Source organism: Coregonus lavaretus (assembly GCF_964263955.1).
Source record: "Coregonus lavaretus genome assembly, chromosome: 29".
In the NCBI taxonomy this organism is placed as follows: Eukaryota; Metazoa; Chordata; class Actinopteri; order Salmoniformes; family Salmonidae; genus Coregonus; species Coregonus lavaretus.
The window spans coordinates 4528241-4543484 of record NC_140016.1 but is presented as its reverse complement, the minus strand read 5'-3'; the positions used below and the strand labels follow the sequence as shown (position 1 = coordinate 4543484).

General features: G+C 43.3%; 1 protein-coding gene across 1 annotated transcript in view; it reads left to right on the top strand.

The window, feature by feature from the left end:
• LOC311105189 (protocadherin Fat 2-like) overlaps window positions 1-15244 on the top strand; it is a gene marked incomplete at its 5' end in the record, with an annotated part of 66973 nt that overhangs the window by 13796 nt on the left and 37933 nt on the right. The window contains 9 exons of the mRNA XM_084147245.1: window positions 2057-2196; window positions 2387-2662; window positions 2886-3096; window positions 3353-3539; window positions 3694-7177; window positions 7347-7731; window positions 8183-8379; window positions 8608-8761; window positions 12723-12956. Coding sequence (XP_084003371.1) covers window positions 2057-2196; window positions 2387-2662; window positions 2886-3096; window positions 3353-3539; window positions 3694-7177; window positions 7347-7731; window positions 8183-8379; window positions 8608-8761; window positions 12723-12956 — 5268 coding nt within the window. The remainder of the gene's footprint in view (window positions 1-2056; window positions 2197-2386; window positions 2663-2885; window positions 3097-3352; window positions 3540-3693; window positions 7178-7346; window positions 7732-8182; window positions 8380-8607; window positions 8762-12722; window positions 12957-15244) is intronic.

The window sequence follows — 15244 nt, the reverse complement described above, 5'->3', positions numbered from 1 at the left end:
ATGTGGAAAAAGTCAAGGGATCTGAATACTTCCCGAATGCACTCAACCATGGTAATTTAGCCTCGAAAAGCACTTGATGGCTAAATGTGGCAGACAATGCAATTCTATCCTGTTGAGATCTTCAGCTTTTCATTTGACTTGTTCTTCGATTGCTGCTTTTCTACTCTTCAGCTGGTCAACACATTATATATTGAAACAAACAATCTATTTATCCTCCGTCTCTTTCAAAGCCTCTGTCAATATTTTTAATCTGGGCATCGGATACATTGGATGGTTTCTTCCCTGCAGGTTCATGTTTTTCATCATGAATCTTGTTCTAAAGGCAGATTTACAGAGCAGTCACTAGCTGGCAACAAATTCATAAAATCTGATTTTAAACCTAATCCTAACCTTAACCCTAACCTTAATCACACTGCTAACCCTTATGCCTAACCCTGACCTTAAATTAAGACAAAAAAACAATTGTTTGGACAATATAGCCAATTTTGACTTTGCATCTGGCCTATCTAAGGGGAAATCGCTCAGTTCTGCCTCCAGGACAACCCATTGGGCACACACTGGTTGTATCAACATTGTTTACACATAATTTCAATGAAATTACGTTGAACCAACGTGGAATAGACATTGAATTGACGTCTGTGCCCAGTGGGAAGACTCATGACAATAAACATCAACCAGCGTTTTTTTTTTTACGCTGCAAAAGCACCAACTAGAAATCTAAACATTTGATTAATTATTCAATAATAATTATTCATTTTGTTGGGAGAAGTGACATTTTTTTTTTATGTCATATTTTCATGTTGTCCCACCGGTGATATTAAAAGGAAAAGCTTGTTTAAAATGGAGTCGTGTGAGCCTTGAAAAGGTGCATGTATTTCTTAATAAACACCATCTGGCTAAACAAGCATGAGCTTTACCCCTACTGTTCTCGGCGTCTGTTCAAAGCATGTCGCTGCCAAATGTTCCCCCTTAAACAATTGTGTTACACTTATTCTGGAACACTTGGACACAGGGGGCAACCTTTTGCTGCAACCTTGTTTTCTGTCATTAATACATACGTGGCTGAGCATGGGAGGATGACGATGTTTCGTTTTTTTTATTTTTTTTATTTAACTAGGCAAGTCAGTTAAGAACAAATTCTTATTTATTTATTATCTACCCCGGCCAAACCCGGACGACGCTGGGCCAATTGTGCGCCGCCCTATTGGACTCCCAATCACGGCCGGATTGTGATACAGCCTGGAATCGAACCAGGGTGTCTGTAGTGACGCCTCAAGCACTGAGATGCAGTGCCTTAGACCGCCGCGCCACTCGGTCTGTAGTGACGCCTATAGCACTGAGATGCAGTGCCTTAGACCGCCGCGCCACTCGGGAGCCCCATACTGGCAGATTGTTAATTTTTTTCTCTCAGTAAAAGGAGGCGTATTATGCACAGGGAGTAATGCTTCTAAACTGTTGAGGGTGCAATACAGTACGCGTGTTTGTGGCCATGATCAGTGAGGCCTCTTAGCTCATGTTCCGTAATTCACACGCATTCAAAGGGGTGAAATTAGGTATTAACCCCACTCAGTAGTTTTGGGATGTTTTGTTGGTGTTCTTGTCTTTTCCACCTGTCCTGACTGGGCAAACTCCATTTCCAGTGGACGCTCCAAACAGCTGCTCACAGGTCCATCTGTCGAAAGAATGATCCTCCAACCACAGCCAAGTCATTATGGTTCTGAATGACACACCTGTGTGTCACAACTTCCATATGGGCTCTCACTCACTCCCTCCTCCCATAAAGCCAGTGGGGCCAATCTCAGTGACGGACACTTACGAAGCCAAACAACCTGAGAGACTCTGTGAAGGCTTCCATTGAGGCCAAGAACCCGATGGTCACTCTGACAGAGCTCCAGAGTTCCTGTGGAGATGGGAGAACCTTCCAGAAGGACAACCGTCTCTGCAGCACTCCAACAATCAGGCCTTTATGGTAGAGTGGCCAGAAGGAAGCCACTGTTGATTGAATGATGTTGATTGATTTTCACCATCTCCTATCTACTGTGTTGTTCTCTCCCAGGGGGTGATGAGGAGCAGGACTTTGACATTGAGAGGAACACAGGCAGCATCGTGATCGCCAGGCCTCTGGATGCAGGGAAGAAGTCCAACTATAATCTGACTGTACAGGTTACAGACGGGCATCAGGTCGCAACCACACAGGTGATGCACATATGAAATACATGGTAAATTAGTAGTTATTGTAAAACTTTAGATTAAATTGCTCTTCCTGTCTGTCTGTCTGTCTGTCTGTCTGTCTGTCTGTCTGTCTGTCTGTCTGTCTGTCTGTCTGTCTGTCTGTCTGTCTGTCTGTCTGTCTGTCTGTCTGTCTGTCTGTCTGTCTCTCTCCTAGGCATATATCCGTGTGCTGGACATGAATGAGCATCGACCCATGTTCATGAAGTCGATCTACGAGGTCAGAGTGCCAGAAGACACCTCTCCATGGAAGGACATCCTCCAAATCTCTGCTCAGGACCGAGACAGCAACAGCAAACTCATCTACTCCCTCCACAGCAGCGTCCATCCAGACAGCCTGAAGGACTTCCATCTGGACCCCAAGAGTGGTGTGCTGGTCATGACTGAGCAGCTGGACCATGAGAAGCTTTCTGTGCACACGCTCATTGTGATGGTAATGTTGTTTATGTTTTTAGTGATGTTTCCTTTTTCATCTCCCTTTACATTGAAAACATGAGGACCTAAAGTACAGCGTATCTATCATAACCGTTTCACAAAGTACTCTCTGTCAGATTATAGCAATCCTTTTTTTTCTTCTGGTTATCTAGGAATTTGAGTTGGATGAAGTTATCGTCCCTACACTGTCCTGCTCTCACCATTCTCCTTGAACTCCATAGGTTCGAGATCAGGAGATCCCAGTGAAAAGAAACTTTGTGAAGGCAGTGGTTCACGTGGAGGACTGCAACGACCACTCTCCTGCCTTCATGGCAGCCGACTATGAGGGCACTATCACCAATCAGGCTGCGGCTGGGACAGAGGTGCTGCGTGTCAAGGCTCTGGATAAGGACGTTGGGAGCAACGCTCAGATTATCTACTCCGTTCACTCAGGTACAACACAGATCTGAGATTATGAGGGTAGATTATGAGGGATTTGAATTATGAAAAATCTTCAAGTGTGATTATCTATTTTTAGCATTCTTTTATAAGTACATTCTATTCTTAAAGCATTCTTTGAGAATTATTTTTACTTGGTTGAACACTCACATATAGGCAAATGTGTTGACAATAAAACATTCTATACACAAAAATATCTGTTTGTGAAATAATTTGTTAATTTGTATTTGGTCATTGTTCGTCTTTACAGGGAATGTCGACAACACCTTTGACATCGATGGCGAGCTGGGGAGTATCACTGTCGCCAAGCCTCTGGACAACCTACCCCAGGAGCAGTTTCATCTGACAGTGAAGGCCACAGACCAGGGTTTCCCCCAGCACAGCGACCTCTGTTCTGTCTCCATCACCGTCCTGCTATCAGACAGAACCCCTCCCAGGTTAATATGTATTTAAACTAGTATTATGTTGTTTGATAGTTCTTAAAGGTTTTAATTTGTAAATTGCATCAAATAATTCAACTTCAGCTACTCTTGATATTATGTACTGCTTTACTAATTGTTAATAAAAACCATTCTATCTTCTCTCTCCCAGGTTCCCCTCTGATGAGTACTTCTCAGAAGTCAGTGAAGCCAGTCCTCTGGGAACTCCCGTGATCACTGTCTCTGCAGCCAGCCCATCTTCAGTCCACTACAGCATCAAAGATGGAGACCCTAACGGAACCTTCCACATCAATGCAGACTCCGGAGTTCTCTCTGTCCAAACGAGCCTCAACTTCGAGGAATGTTTCTCGTACAGACTCAAAGTGCGTGCCAGCACCTTGGCAGGAGCCTCGTCAGATACGGTTGTTTACGTCTATGTGATAGATGAGAATGATAACCCTCCGGTGTTCCTCCAGGAGATATTCCATGGCCAGATTAGTGAGTCTGCTCACATAAACAGCATGGTGATGGGGGAGAGCAACACACCTCTGGTGATACGAGCCTCCGATGCCGACAGGGACTCTAACTCTCTCCTAGTCTTCCAAATCCTGGAACCGGAAGCGATGAAAGTCTTCAAGATAGATCCCAGCATGGGTACAATCTCTGTGATATCTGAGGTGGACTTTGAAGAAACACCTGAGTTTCGCTTCAGCATTCAGGTACGGGACTCAGGGGAACGGTCGCTGTACGCAGCGGAGCCAGCCAGAGTCACCATCCTTGTCCTGGATTTCAATGACTGTTCCCCCAAATTCGCTACGCCGGTGTACGAGTCGTCCATCATCTTCCCTCCTGTCAGAGAGATGGAGGTTGTACGGGTCACGGCACAAGATGCAGATTCAGCTGTCTCATACAGCATCACAGAGGGCAACCTTCAACATGCTTTTCTCATTCATCCTTCCACTGGTGCTATCTCTGTATACAATGTTTCAGAGTTTAAATCCTTTTACCAGCTGCTGGTCAAAGCCTCTGACGGCCTGTACAAAGACCTTGCCACAGTTAAGATAAACATCACCAACATAACAGCAGGCGGCCATCTTGAATTTGAGCAGGGATTGTATGCAGCCACCATTGTGGAGAACTCGACACCGGTCAAAACGTTAGCTGTGTTGAGAGCTTCAGGTAGCTACTTGAACGAGCCTCTGATTTACTCTGTATTGAACCCAATGGGACGGTTTTCTATAATCCCAACATCAGGGGTGCTTGAGACCACCGGCGTCCCCTTCGACAGAGAGGAGCAGGATGTCTATGACATAGTGGTGGAGGTGAGAGACATGAGGAGCCCCCCTCGCAGGGCAATAACCCATGTCAACGTTTACATAGTTGACGTCAATGACAATCCACCAAGGTTCTTGAACCTGCCTCACTCCATGATGATCTCTGAAGACACAGACCCAGGAGATGTAATCTTTCAAGTGATGGCCTCCGACAGTGATCTTGGAGAAAATGGCTCAATTATGTACTTGTTGGAGGAAGATTTTGATCTGTTTAGGATAGACCCTTATGTTGGTGACGTGTCCCTTCAGCGGCCTATAGACTTTGAAGCTACAAATAAATATACCCTGACTGTCCTGGCCACAGACGAGGGCTTGCCCAGTTGGACCGTTTCAGAAGAGCTGAGTATCACGGTGAGAAATCGCACCAACCCCATTTTTCAGACTTTGCTCTATCCTCTGAAAGTCCCTGAAAACATATCTCCCTTCACCACCATCTTGCATGTACAAGCAAGAAACCCTGAGGGATACCGGCTTATTTACAATCTGGAAGAGGAGAACGCATCAAAACACTTTCACATAGATTTTAAAACAGGAGTGTTGAGTGTCACTGATTTATTAGACTATGAGAGCCAGACAATGCATCTATTGACGGTCCGAGCCACTGACACTGTGACAGGCTCCTATTCAGTGGCTGCTGTCGAAATAGAGGTTGAAGATGTTAACGATAACCCTCCAGTCTTCTCCAAGCTGACTGACACAGTAGATATGCCTGAAGGATTACCCATAGGCACGTCTGTTTTACAGATATCAGCCACAGATAGAGACTCGGGCAGAAATAAAGACATAACTTTCCATATTTTGCGGACGGGGGAAAATGAAACAGACTTCTTTGAGATAGATCCCCAGAGTGGTCTAATTATTACGACACAGGTGTTGGACTATGAGAACACGAAGCACTTCCAGTTAAAGATCAAAGCCATAGATAATGGCACAAACCCATTGAGCAGCGAAGCCTATGTCATTGTTAACGTAACCGATGTCAACGATAACCCTCCAAACTTCTCCAAGCCCCACTATCAGGCAACACTGGATGAAATGGCCAAATGTGGCCACATCGTCATAAAAATCCAAGCTTCGGACCCCGACACCAGAGACTTTAACAATCTACAGTATAAGATCCTCTCGGGTAATGAGGGAAGATACTTCGCCATCAACGAATCCTCTGGGATTATCTCCTTTTCTAATGTCTGCAAGAGAAATGTGGACCCATTCTACAACCTCACCGTAGCTGTGTCAGATGGCGTTTTCCAGAATACAGCCCCTGTGATCATTGATATGATGAACACTAATAAACACAGCCCCTATTTTAACAAGAACATCTACGAGGCGGAACTAGCTGAGAACGCTGAGGCTGGAACACGTGTGATTCGCCTGGCCGCCATAGACCCTGACGATGGACCTTACGGCAGCGTGGACTACACCATCATCAATAAACTGGCAGATGAGAAATTCTCCATAGACAAGAATGGACAGATCGTAACATCTCAACCTTTAGATCGCGAGAACCCATCCCAAAGAGTGATCGCCGTCAAGGTGATGGCTAAAGATGGCGGAGGGAAAGTAGCGTTCTGCACTGTGAAGATTATCCTGACAGATGAGAATGATAATGCCCCTCAGTTCAAAGCGTCAGAGTATCAGGTCTCAATCCAGTCTACTGTAAACAAAGGCTCTCCCGTGATTCAGATAATGGCGTACGACGCAGACGACGGCAAAAATGCTGACGTCACCTACACCGTGGACGAAACAGAGGAAGTGACCGAGGACATCATCGAGATCAACCCCTTCACTGGCATTGTCAGCGTCAAAGAGAGCCTGATAGGTCAAGAGAACAAGATATTCAACTTCAAAGTCAAGGCTCGGGATGGCGGATTACCGTTCTACAACTCCACGGTTCCGGTGCAGGTGAAAGTAGTCCCACCTGAGGTCCCTCTTCCGAAGTTCTCCGAGCCGCTGTACACCTTCTCTGCAGCCGAGGACATCTCTATGGGAACAGAGATCGGGACGATCAAGGCCGACTCCGATATGCCAGTCATCTACAGCCTGGTCAATGGCAACACTGTGGAGAGTAACAGAGACAGAGTGTTTGCTCTGGATAAAGAGAGCGGTACTCTACTCGTCCAGAAGAGCATCGACCACGAGAAGACCAAGTGGTATCAGATAGATGTTATTGCTCAAGGCAACCACAACGGGACCGACGTAGCCTCGCTGGTGTCGGTCAGCATCCAGGTCCAGGATGTGAATGACAACGTGCCGGTGTTCGAGGCCAACCCTTACAAGGCCTTCCTGGCTGAGAACATGCCACCAGGAACCACCGTCATCCAGGTATGTTTTTTTTCAGATATATTTTTTTCATTGATCTTATATTTTTGTACTTGAGTGTTGTGTGCAATTCTTTATGATTTCTGTGTTCATGATGTGCAAATCAAATTCTCTTTTAGGGCAATAACAGTTTAGTTAATTAATTAATCCATTAATTAATTAATCCGTCCAGGTGACTGCCAACGACCCTGACCAGGACACCAATGGACAGGTGACCTACACCTTGGAAGCCGAACCCGATGACATCACCAATGTCTTCTCCATCGACAGTGAGAGCGGTTGGATAACTACTCTGAGAGAAACGGACAGTGAGACGACACAGCACTACAGCTTCACAGTGGTGGCTACTGACCACGGTGGGATGGTTAAGCTCTCGTCCTCGGTTCTAGTGGAGGTGACGGTGACTGACGAGAACGACAACCCTCCTCGGTTCACGGAGGACGTGTACCATGGGTCTGTCATGGAGAACACTAGGCCTGGGGAGGTCATCGTGAGCCTGACGACCGTTGATATGGATGTGACTAAAGAGAACAGGCAGATCACGTGCTACATCACAGGTGAGTCTTGTTGATTGATTAATTTGATTGATTGAATGATTGATCACATACACTTTTTGAAGTAGTTGAATGGTAGTTTTCTCAGGTCTATCAGCATTATGAACAACATTTAAATAAGAAACAGAGCAACATATCTTCTATAGTCATGTGTCATTATAACAGAACAATATATCTTCTATAATGGCTCATTATAACAGAACAATATATCTTCTATAGTCATGTCTCATTATAACAGAACAATATATCTTCTATAATGGCTCATTATAACAGAACAATATATCTTCTATAATGGCTCATTATAACAGAACAATATATCTTCTATAATGGTTTATTCTAAGTGTAAAAGTGACTACATTGACAGGAAGAATGATGTGGTGGTTATGATCAAACCCATATAGGTCTCCGGGTAGCGTTGACATTCCATTTATAGCGTTCAAATGTTTTTCCTTAGATGGAGACCCATTGGCCCAGTTCTCCGTTGTGCAAGAGGGAGAGGAGTGGGTGCTGGTCCTCAAAGAGTCCCTTGACCGCGAAGATAAAGATAAGTACTCCCTGAAGATAACAGTTACCGACGGGAGATTCGAGGCCCCTGCCACAGTAGAGGTCCATGTTCTAGACATCAACGATAACAGTCCTCTGTGTGAGCAGGTACGTCAGTCGGCCATGACACTACGGTATATATTTAGATCCCTGTAGATGATATACTACATACATGCAGAGCGGTAACACGTTGTACCTACATAAGGACTTTATAACAGTTCATACATACATAACACATACATGAGCAGTATTCCTGCCTAAGCATGGATAAAATGCCTAATGTCAACAACTGCAATTTGACCTAAGGTGAAGCTAACTATCGATGTTTCTTTCCAGTTGCTGTACACAGAGGTTGTCATGGAGAATTCCCCGTCAAGCATGTTCATACTGAAGGTTTCAGCGTCGGACCCAGACATCGGCACCAACGGACAAATGTCCTACACCCTCCACGGCCCCAACGCAGACAAGTTCCATCTTGATCAAAAGACAGGTTAGAGACAACTGTTATTTGGGGTGTAAACAAAAAGAGGCCCTAAGTGAAATCCGTTATTTGTTTGGGTTGAGAGATAACATCTCCATTCTTACAAAATACTTAAACTGAGGTCTTCAAGAAGACAAGATGGTGCACTGTCAGACCACCACATGTTTTTTCCATGTTTGGTTCTTTGGCTTTTCATCATACTTCCTGTTTGTCATAGCACTAGCCTATCATCAATCTATCTTCATTATTGTAAGCCAATCAGGGCTCATAATCTCAAGAATTTGTCCTTTCACGTTACATATATGCTAAGAGATGCTTTGATATGCTCTTCAACCCAAAGTAATGGTATGGCGCTGGTAGTATGGTGAATGACTACCAGAAATGTAAACATTTTGTGATTTATTTGTACTTCTCATTGTTTCCTTCTTGATAGAATTCAGTAAATATTTTGTAAACTGTGACGCTATTTTTAAAGAATGCAAAGGCCTACTGTCTGGCCCCTTTTCCCATAATTTTGATATACTATACATCTCAGTGTTTTTCCCCACCATTTTGATATACACTACCAGTCAAAAGTTTGGACACACCTACTCATTCAAGGGTTTTTATTTATTTTTACTATTTTCTACATTGTAGAATAATAGTGAAGACCATCAAAACTATGAAATAACACATATGGAATCATGTAGTACACAAAAAAGTGTTAAACAAATAACCGTGCTAGTTAAGTGTGCCTTGAATTCTAAATAAATCACAGACAGTGTCACCAGCAAATATCCCAACCTGGAAGTGTGTTTTGGATCATTGTCCCAATGAAAAACAAATGATAGTGTCACTAAGCACAAACCAGATGGGATGGCGTATCGCTGCAGAATGCTGTGGCAGCCATGCTGGTTAAGAGTGCCTTGAATTCTAAATAAATCACAGACAGTGTCACCAGCAAAGCACCCCACACCATAACACCTCCTCCTCCATGCTTCACAGTGGGAACCACACATGTGGAGATCATCCGTTCACCTACTCCGTGTCTCACAAAGACATGGTGGTTGGAACCAAAAATCTCAAATTTGGACTCATCAGACCAAAGGACAGATTTCCACAGGTCTAATGTCCATTGCTCGTGTTTCTTGGCCCAAGCAAGTCTCTTCTTCTTATTGGTGTCCTTTAGTAGTGGTTTCTTTGCAGCAATTCGACCATGAAGGCCTGATTCACACAGTCCCCTCTGAACAGTTGATGTTGAGATGTGTCTGTTACTTGAACTTTGTGAAGCATTTATTTGGGCTGCAATCTAATGAACTTATCCCCTGCAGCAGAGGTAACTCTGGGTCTTCCTTTCCTGTGGCGGTCCTCATGAGAGCCAGTTTCATCATAGCGCATGATGGTTTTTGCGACTGCACTTGAAGAAACTTCAAGTTCTTGAAATTTACCGGATTGACTGACCTTCGTGTCTTAAAGTAATGATGGACTGTTGTTTCTCTTTGCTTATTTGAGCTGTTCTTGCCATAATATGGACTTGGTCTTTTACCAAATAGGGCTATCATCTGTATACCACCCCTACATTGTCACAACACAACTGATGGACTCAAACGCATTAAGAAGGAAAGAAATTCCACAAATTAACTTTTAACGAGGCACACCTGTTAATTGAAATGCATTCCAGTTGACTACCTCATGAAGCTGGTTGAGAGAATGCCAAGAGTGTGCAAAGCTGTCATCAAGGCAAAGGGTGGCTACTTTGAAGAGTCTCAAATATAAAAATATATTTAGATTTGTTTAACACTTTTTTGGTTACTACATGATTCCATATGTGTTATTTCATAGTTTTGATGTCTTGACTATTATTCTACAATGTAGAAAATAGTAAAAATAAAGAAAAACCCTGGAATGAGTTGGTGTGTCCAAACTTTTGACTGGTACTGTACATCTTAGTGTTTTTCCCCACAGTTTTAATATACATCTCAGTGTTTTCCCAACTATTTTGATATACATCTCAGTGTTTTTTCCCACTATTTTCATATACATCTCAGTGTTTTTTCCCACCATTTTGATATACATCTCAGTGTTCTCCCAACCATTTTGATATACATCTCAGTGTTTTTTCCCACTATTTTGATATACATCTCAGTGTTTTTCCCCACCATTTTGATATGGATCTCAGTGTTCTTTCCCACCATTTTGATATAGATCTCAGTGTTTTTTCCCACCACCAACAGCCAGTTTTCATCTATACATAGACTATACAGTGAGGGAAAAAAGTATTTGATCCCCTGCTGATTTTGTATGTTTGCACACTGACAAAGACATGATCAGTCTATAATTTTAATGTTAGGTTTATTTGAACAGTGAGAGACAGAATAACAATAAAAAAATCCAGAAAAACACATGTCAAAAATGTTATGAATTGATTAGCATTTTAATGAGGGAAATAAGTATTTGACCCCCTCTCAAGCAGAAAGATTTCTGGCTCCCAGGTGTCTTTTATACAGGTAACGAGCTGAGATTAGGAGCACACTCTTAAAGGGAGTGCTCCTAATCTCAGTTTGTTACCTGTATAAAAGACACCTGTCCACAGAAGCAATCAATCAATCAGATTCCAAACTCTCCACCATGGCCAAGACCAAAGAGCTCTCCAAGGATGTCAGGGACAAGATTGTAGACCTACACAAGGCTGGAATGGGCTACAAGACCATTGCCAAGCAGCTTGGTGAGAAGGTGACAACAGTTGGTGTGATTATTCGCAAATGGAAGAAACACAAAAGAACTGTCAATCTCCCGCAGCCTGGGGCTCCATGCAAGATCTCACCTCATGGAGTTTCAATGATCATGAGAATGGTGAGGAATCAGCCCAGAACTACACGGGAGGATCTTGTCAATGATCTCAAGGTAGCTGGGACCATAGTCACCAAGAAAACAATTGGTAACACACTATGCCGTGAAGGACTGAAATCCTGCTGCGCCCGCAAGGTCCCCCTGCTCAAGAAAGCACAGATACAGGCCCATCTGAAGTTTGCCAATGAACATCTGAATGATTCAGAGGAGAACTGGGTGAAAGTGTTGTGGTCAGATGAGACCAAAATCGAGCTCTTTGGCATCAACTCAACTCGCCGTGTTTGGAGGAGGAGGAATGCTGCCTATGACCCCAAGAACAACATCCCCACCGTCAAACATGAAGGTGGAAACATTATGCTTTGGGGGTGTTTTTCTGTTAAGGGGACAGGCCACTTCACCGCATCAAAGGGACGATGGACGGCGCCATGTACCATCAAATCTTGAGTGAGAACCTCCTTCCCTCAGCCAGGGCATTGAAAATGGGTCGTGGATGGGTATTCCAGCATGACAATGACCCACAACACACGGCCAAGGCAACAAAGGAGTGGCTCAAGAAGAAGCACATTAAGGTCCTGGAGTGGCCTAGCCAGTCTCCAGACCTTAATCCCATAGAAAATCTGTGGAGGGAGCTGAAGGTTCGAGTTGCCAAACGTCAGCCTCGAAACCTTAATGACTTGGAGAAGATCTGCAAAGAGGAGTGGGACAAAATCCCTCCTGAGATGTGTGCAAACCTGGTGGCCAACTACAAGAAACGTCTGACCTCTGTGATTGCCAACATGGGTTTTGCCACCAAGTACTAAGGCATGTTTTTGCAGAGGGGGTCAAATACTTATTTCCCTCATCAAAATGCAAATCAATTCATAACAGTTTTGACATGCGTTTTTCTGGATTTTTTTGTTGTTATTCTGTCTCTCACTGTTCAAATAAACCTACCATTAAAATGATAGACTGATCATGTCTTTGTCAGTGGGCAAACGTACAAAATCAGCAGGGGATCAAATACTTTTTTCCCTCACTGTATATCTCCATCTAACATGTACTCTACTGTATGTGAGGCCCTCTGCTCCACTAGGATCTAGAAGCAATAAGTTAAGTCCATCTATATATTCATCTAAGTATTTGTTCTTCTTATCTGTGACAGGGGAGTTGTTCACCCTGGACCAGTTGGACCGGGAGAAGGTGATGGAGTATGATCTCGTAGTTAAAGCCACGGATGGCGGAGGCCGCTCCTGCCAGGCAGACATTTTACTCATGATCCAGGATATGAACGACAACCCTCCCAAGTTCTCCAACAACCACTATGAAGTCACCGTGTTCGACAACACCACCGTCAGGACACCCATCGCTGTCATCTACGCCAAAGATCCTGACACGGGTAAGTCATATTATTGAGATAAAATGAATAAGAGTAGACATTCCCATTCTGAGGCATAGTCTGAAGGGGCTTTGCTGATCTAGTTATTTTATTTATATGAGCCAAAATCTATAGAATCAGAATTACTAGAACGGACATTGATGTTCTGAGGTATGGTTCGAGGGGCTTTGTCTGATCTAGTAATTATATTTCTATGGTAAAATCTCCCCTTTATGTAGTAGAGGCTCTACTCCTATATACAGTTGAAGCCAGAAGTTTACATACACTTAGTTTGGAGTCATTAAAACTCGTTTTTCAACCACTCCAAAGATTTCTTGTTAACAAACTATAGTTTTGGCAAGTTGGTTAGGACATCTACTTTGTGCATGACACAAGTAATTTTTCCAACAATTGTTTACAGACAGATTATTTCACTTATAATTCACTGTATCACAATTCCAGTGGGTTAGAAGTTTACATACACTAAGTTGACTGTGCTTTTAAACAGCTTGGAAAATTCCAGAAAATGATGTCATGGCTTTAGAAGCTTCTGATAGGCTAATTGATATCATTTGAGTCTATTGGAGGTGTACCTGTGGATCTATTTCAAGGCCTACCTTCAAACTCAGTGCCTCTTTGCTTGACATCATGGGAAAATCAAAAGAAATCAGCCAAGACCTCAGAAAGAAAATTGTAGACCTCCACAAGTCTGGTTCATCCTTGGGAGCAATTTCCAAATGCCTGAAGGTGCCACGTTTATCTGTACAAACAATAGTACGCAAGTATAAACACCATGGGACCAAGCAGCGTCATACCGCTCAGGAAGGAGACGAGTTCTGTCTCCTAGAGATGAACGTGCTTTGGTGCGAAAAGTGCAAATCAATCCCAGAACAACAGCAAAGGACCTTGTGAAGACGCTGGAGGAAACAGGTACAAAAGTATCTATATCCACAGTAAAACGAGTCCTATATCGACATAACCTGAAAGGCCCCTAAGCAAGGAAGAAGCCACTGCTCCAAAACCGCCATAAAAAAGCCAGACTACGGTTTGCAACTGCACATTGGGACAAAGATCGTACTTTTTGGAGAAATGTCCTCTGGTCTGATGAAACAAAAATAGAACTGTTTGGCCATAATGACCATCGTTATGTTTGGAGGAAAAAGGGGGTCGCTTGCAAGCCGAAGAACACCATCCCAACCGTGAAGCACGGGGTTGGCAGCATCATGCTGTGGGGATGCTTTGCTGCAGGATGGACTGGTGCACTTCACAAAATAGATGGCATCATGAGGAAGGAAAATTCTGTGGATATATTGAAGCAACATCTCAAGACATCAGTCAGGAAGTTAAAGCTTGGTCGCAAATGGGTCTCCCAAATGGACAATGACCCCAAGCATACTTCCAAAGTTGTGGCAAAATGGCTTAAGGACAACAAAGTCAAGGTATTGGAGTGGCCATCACACAGCCCTGACCTCAATCCTATAGAACATTTGTGGGCAGAACTGAAAAAGCGTGTGCGAGCAAGGAGGCCTACAAACCTGACTCAGTTACACCAGCTCTGTCGTGAGGAATGGGCCAAAATTCACCCAACTTATTGTGGGAAGCTTGTGGAAGGCTACCCGAAACGTTTGACCCAAGTAAAACAATTTAAAGGCAATGCTACCAAATACTAATTGAGTGTATGTAAACTTCTGACCCACTGGGAATGTGACGAAAGAAATAATAGCAGAAAATAAATAATTCTCTCTACTATTATTCCGACATTTCACATTTTTAAAATAAAGTGGTGATCCTAACTGACCTATTTATTTTTACAAGGATTAAATGTCAGGAATTGTGAAAAAACAGAGTTTAAAATGTATTTGGCTAAGGTGTATGTAAACTTCCGACTTCAATTGTACTTACCTCCTTTTCTCCTATTCCCCAGGTCATAACATAGAGACTATTCTCCTATTCCTCAGGTCATAACATAGAGACTATTCTCCTATTCCCCAGGTCATAACATAGAGACTATTCTGCTATTCCCCAGGTCATAACATAAAGACTATTCTCCTATTCCCCAGGTCATAACATAAAGACTCTTCTCCTATTCCCCAGTTCATAACATAAAGACTATTCTCCTATTCCCCAGGTCATAATGTGAAATACTCTTCTCCTATTCCCCAGGTCATAACATAAAGACTATTCTCATATTCCTCAGGTCATAACATAAAAGACTCTTCTCCTATTCCCCAGGTCATAACATAGAGACTATTTTCCTATTCCCCAGGTCATAACATAGAGACTATTCTCCTATTCCCCAGGTCATAACA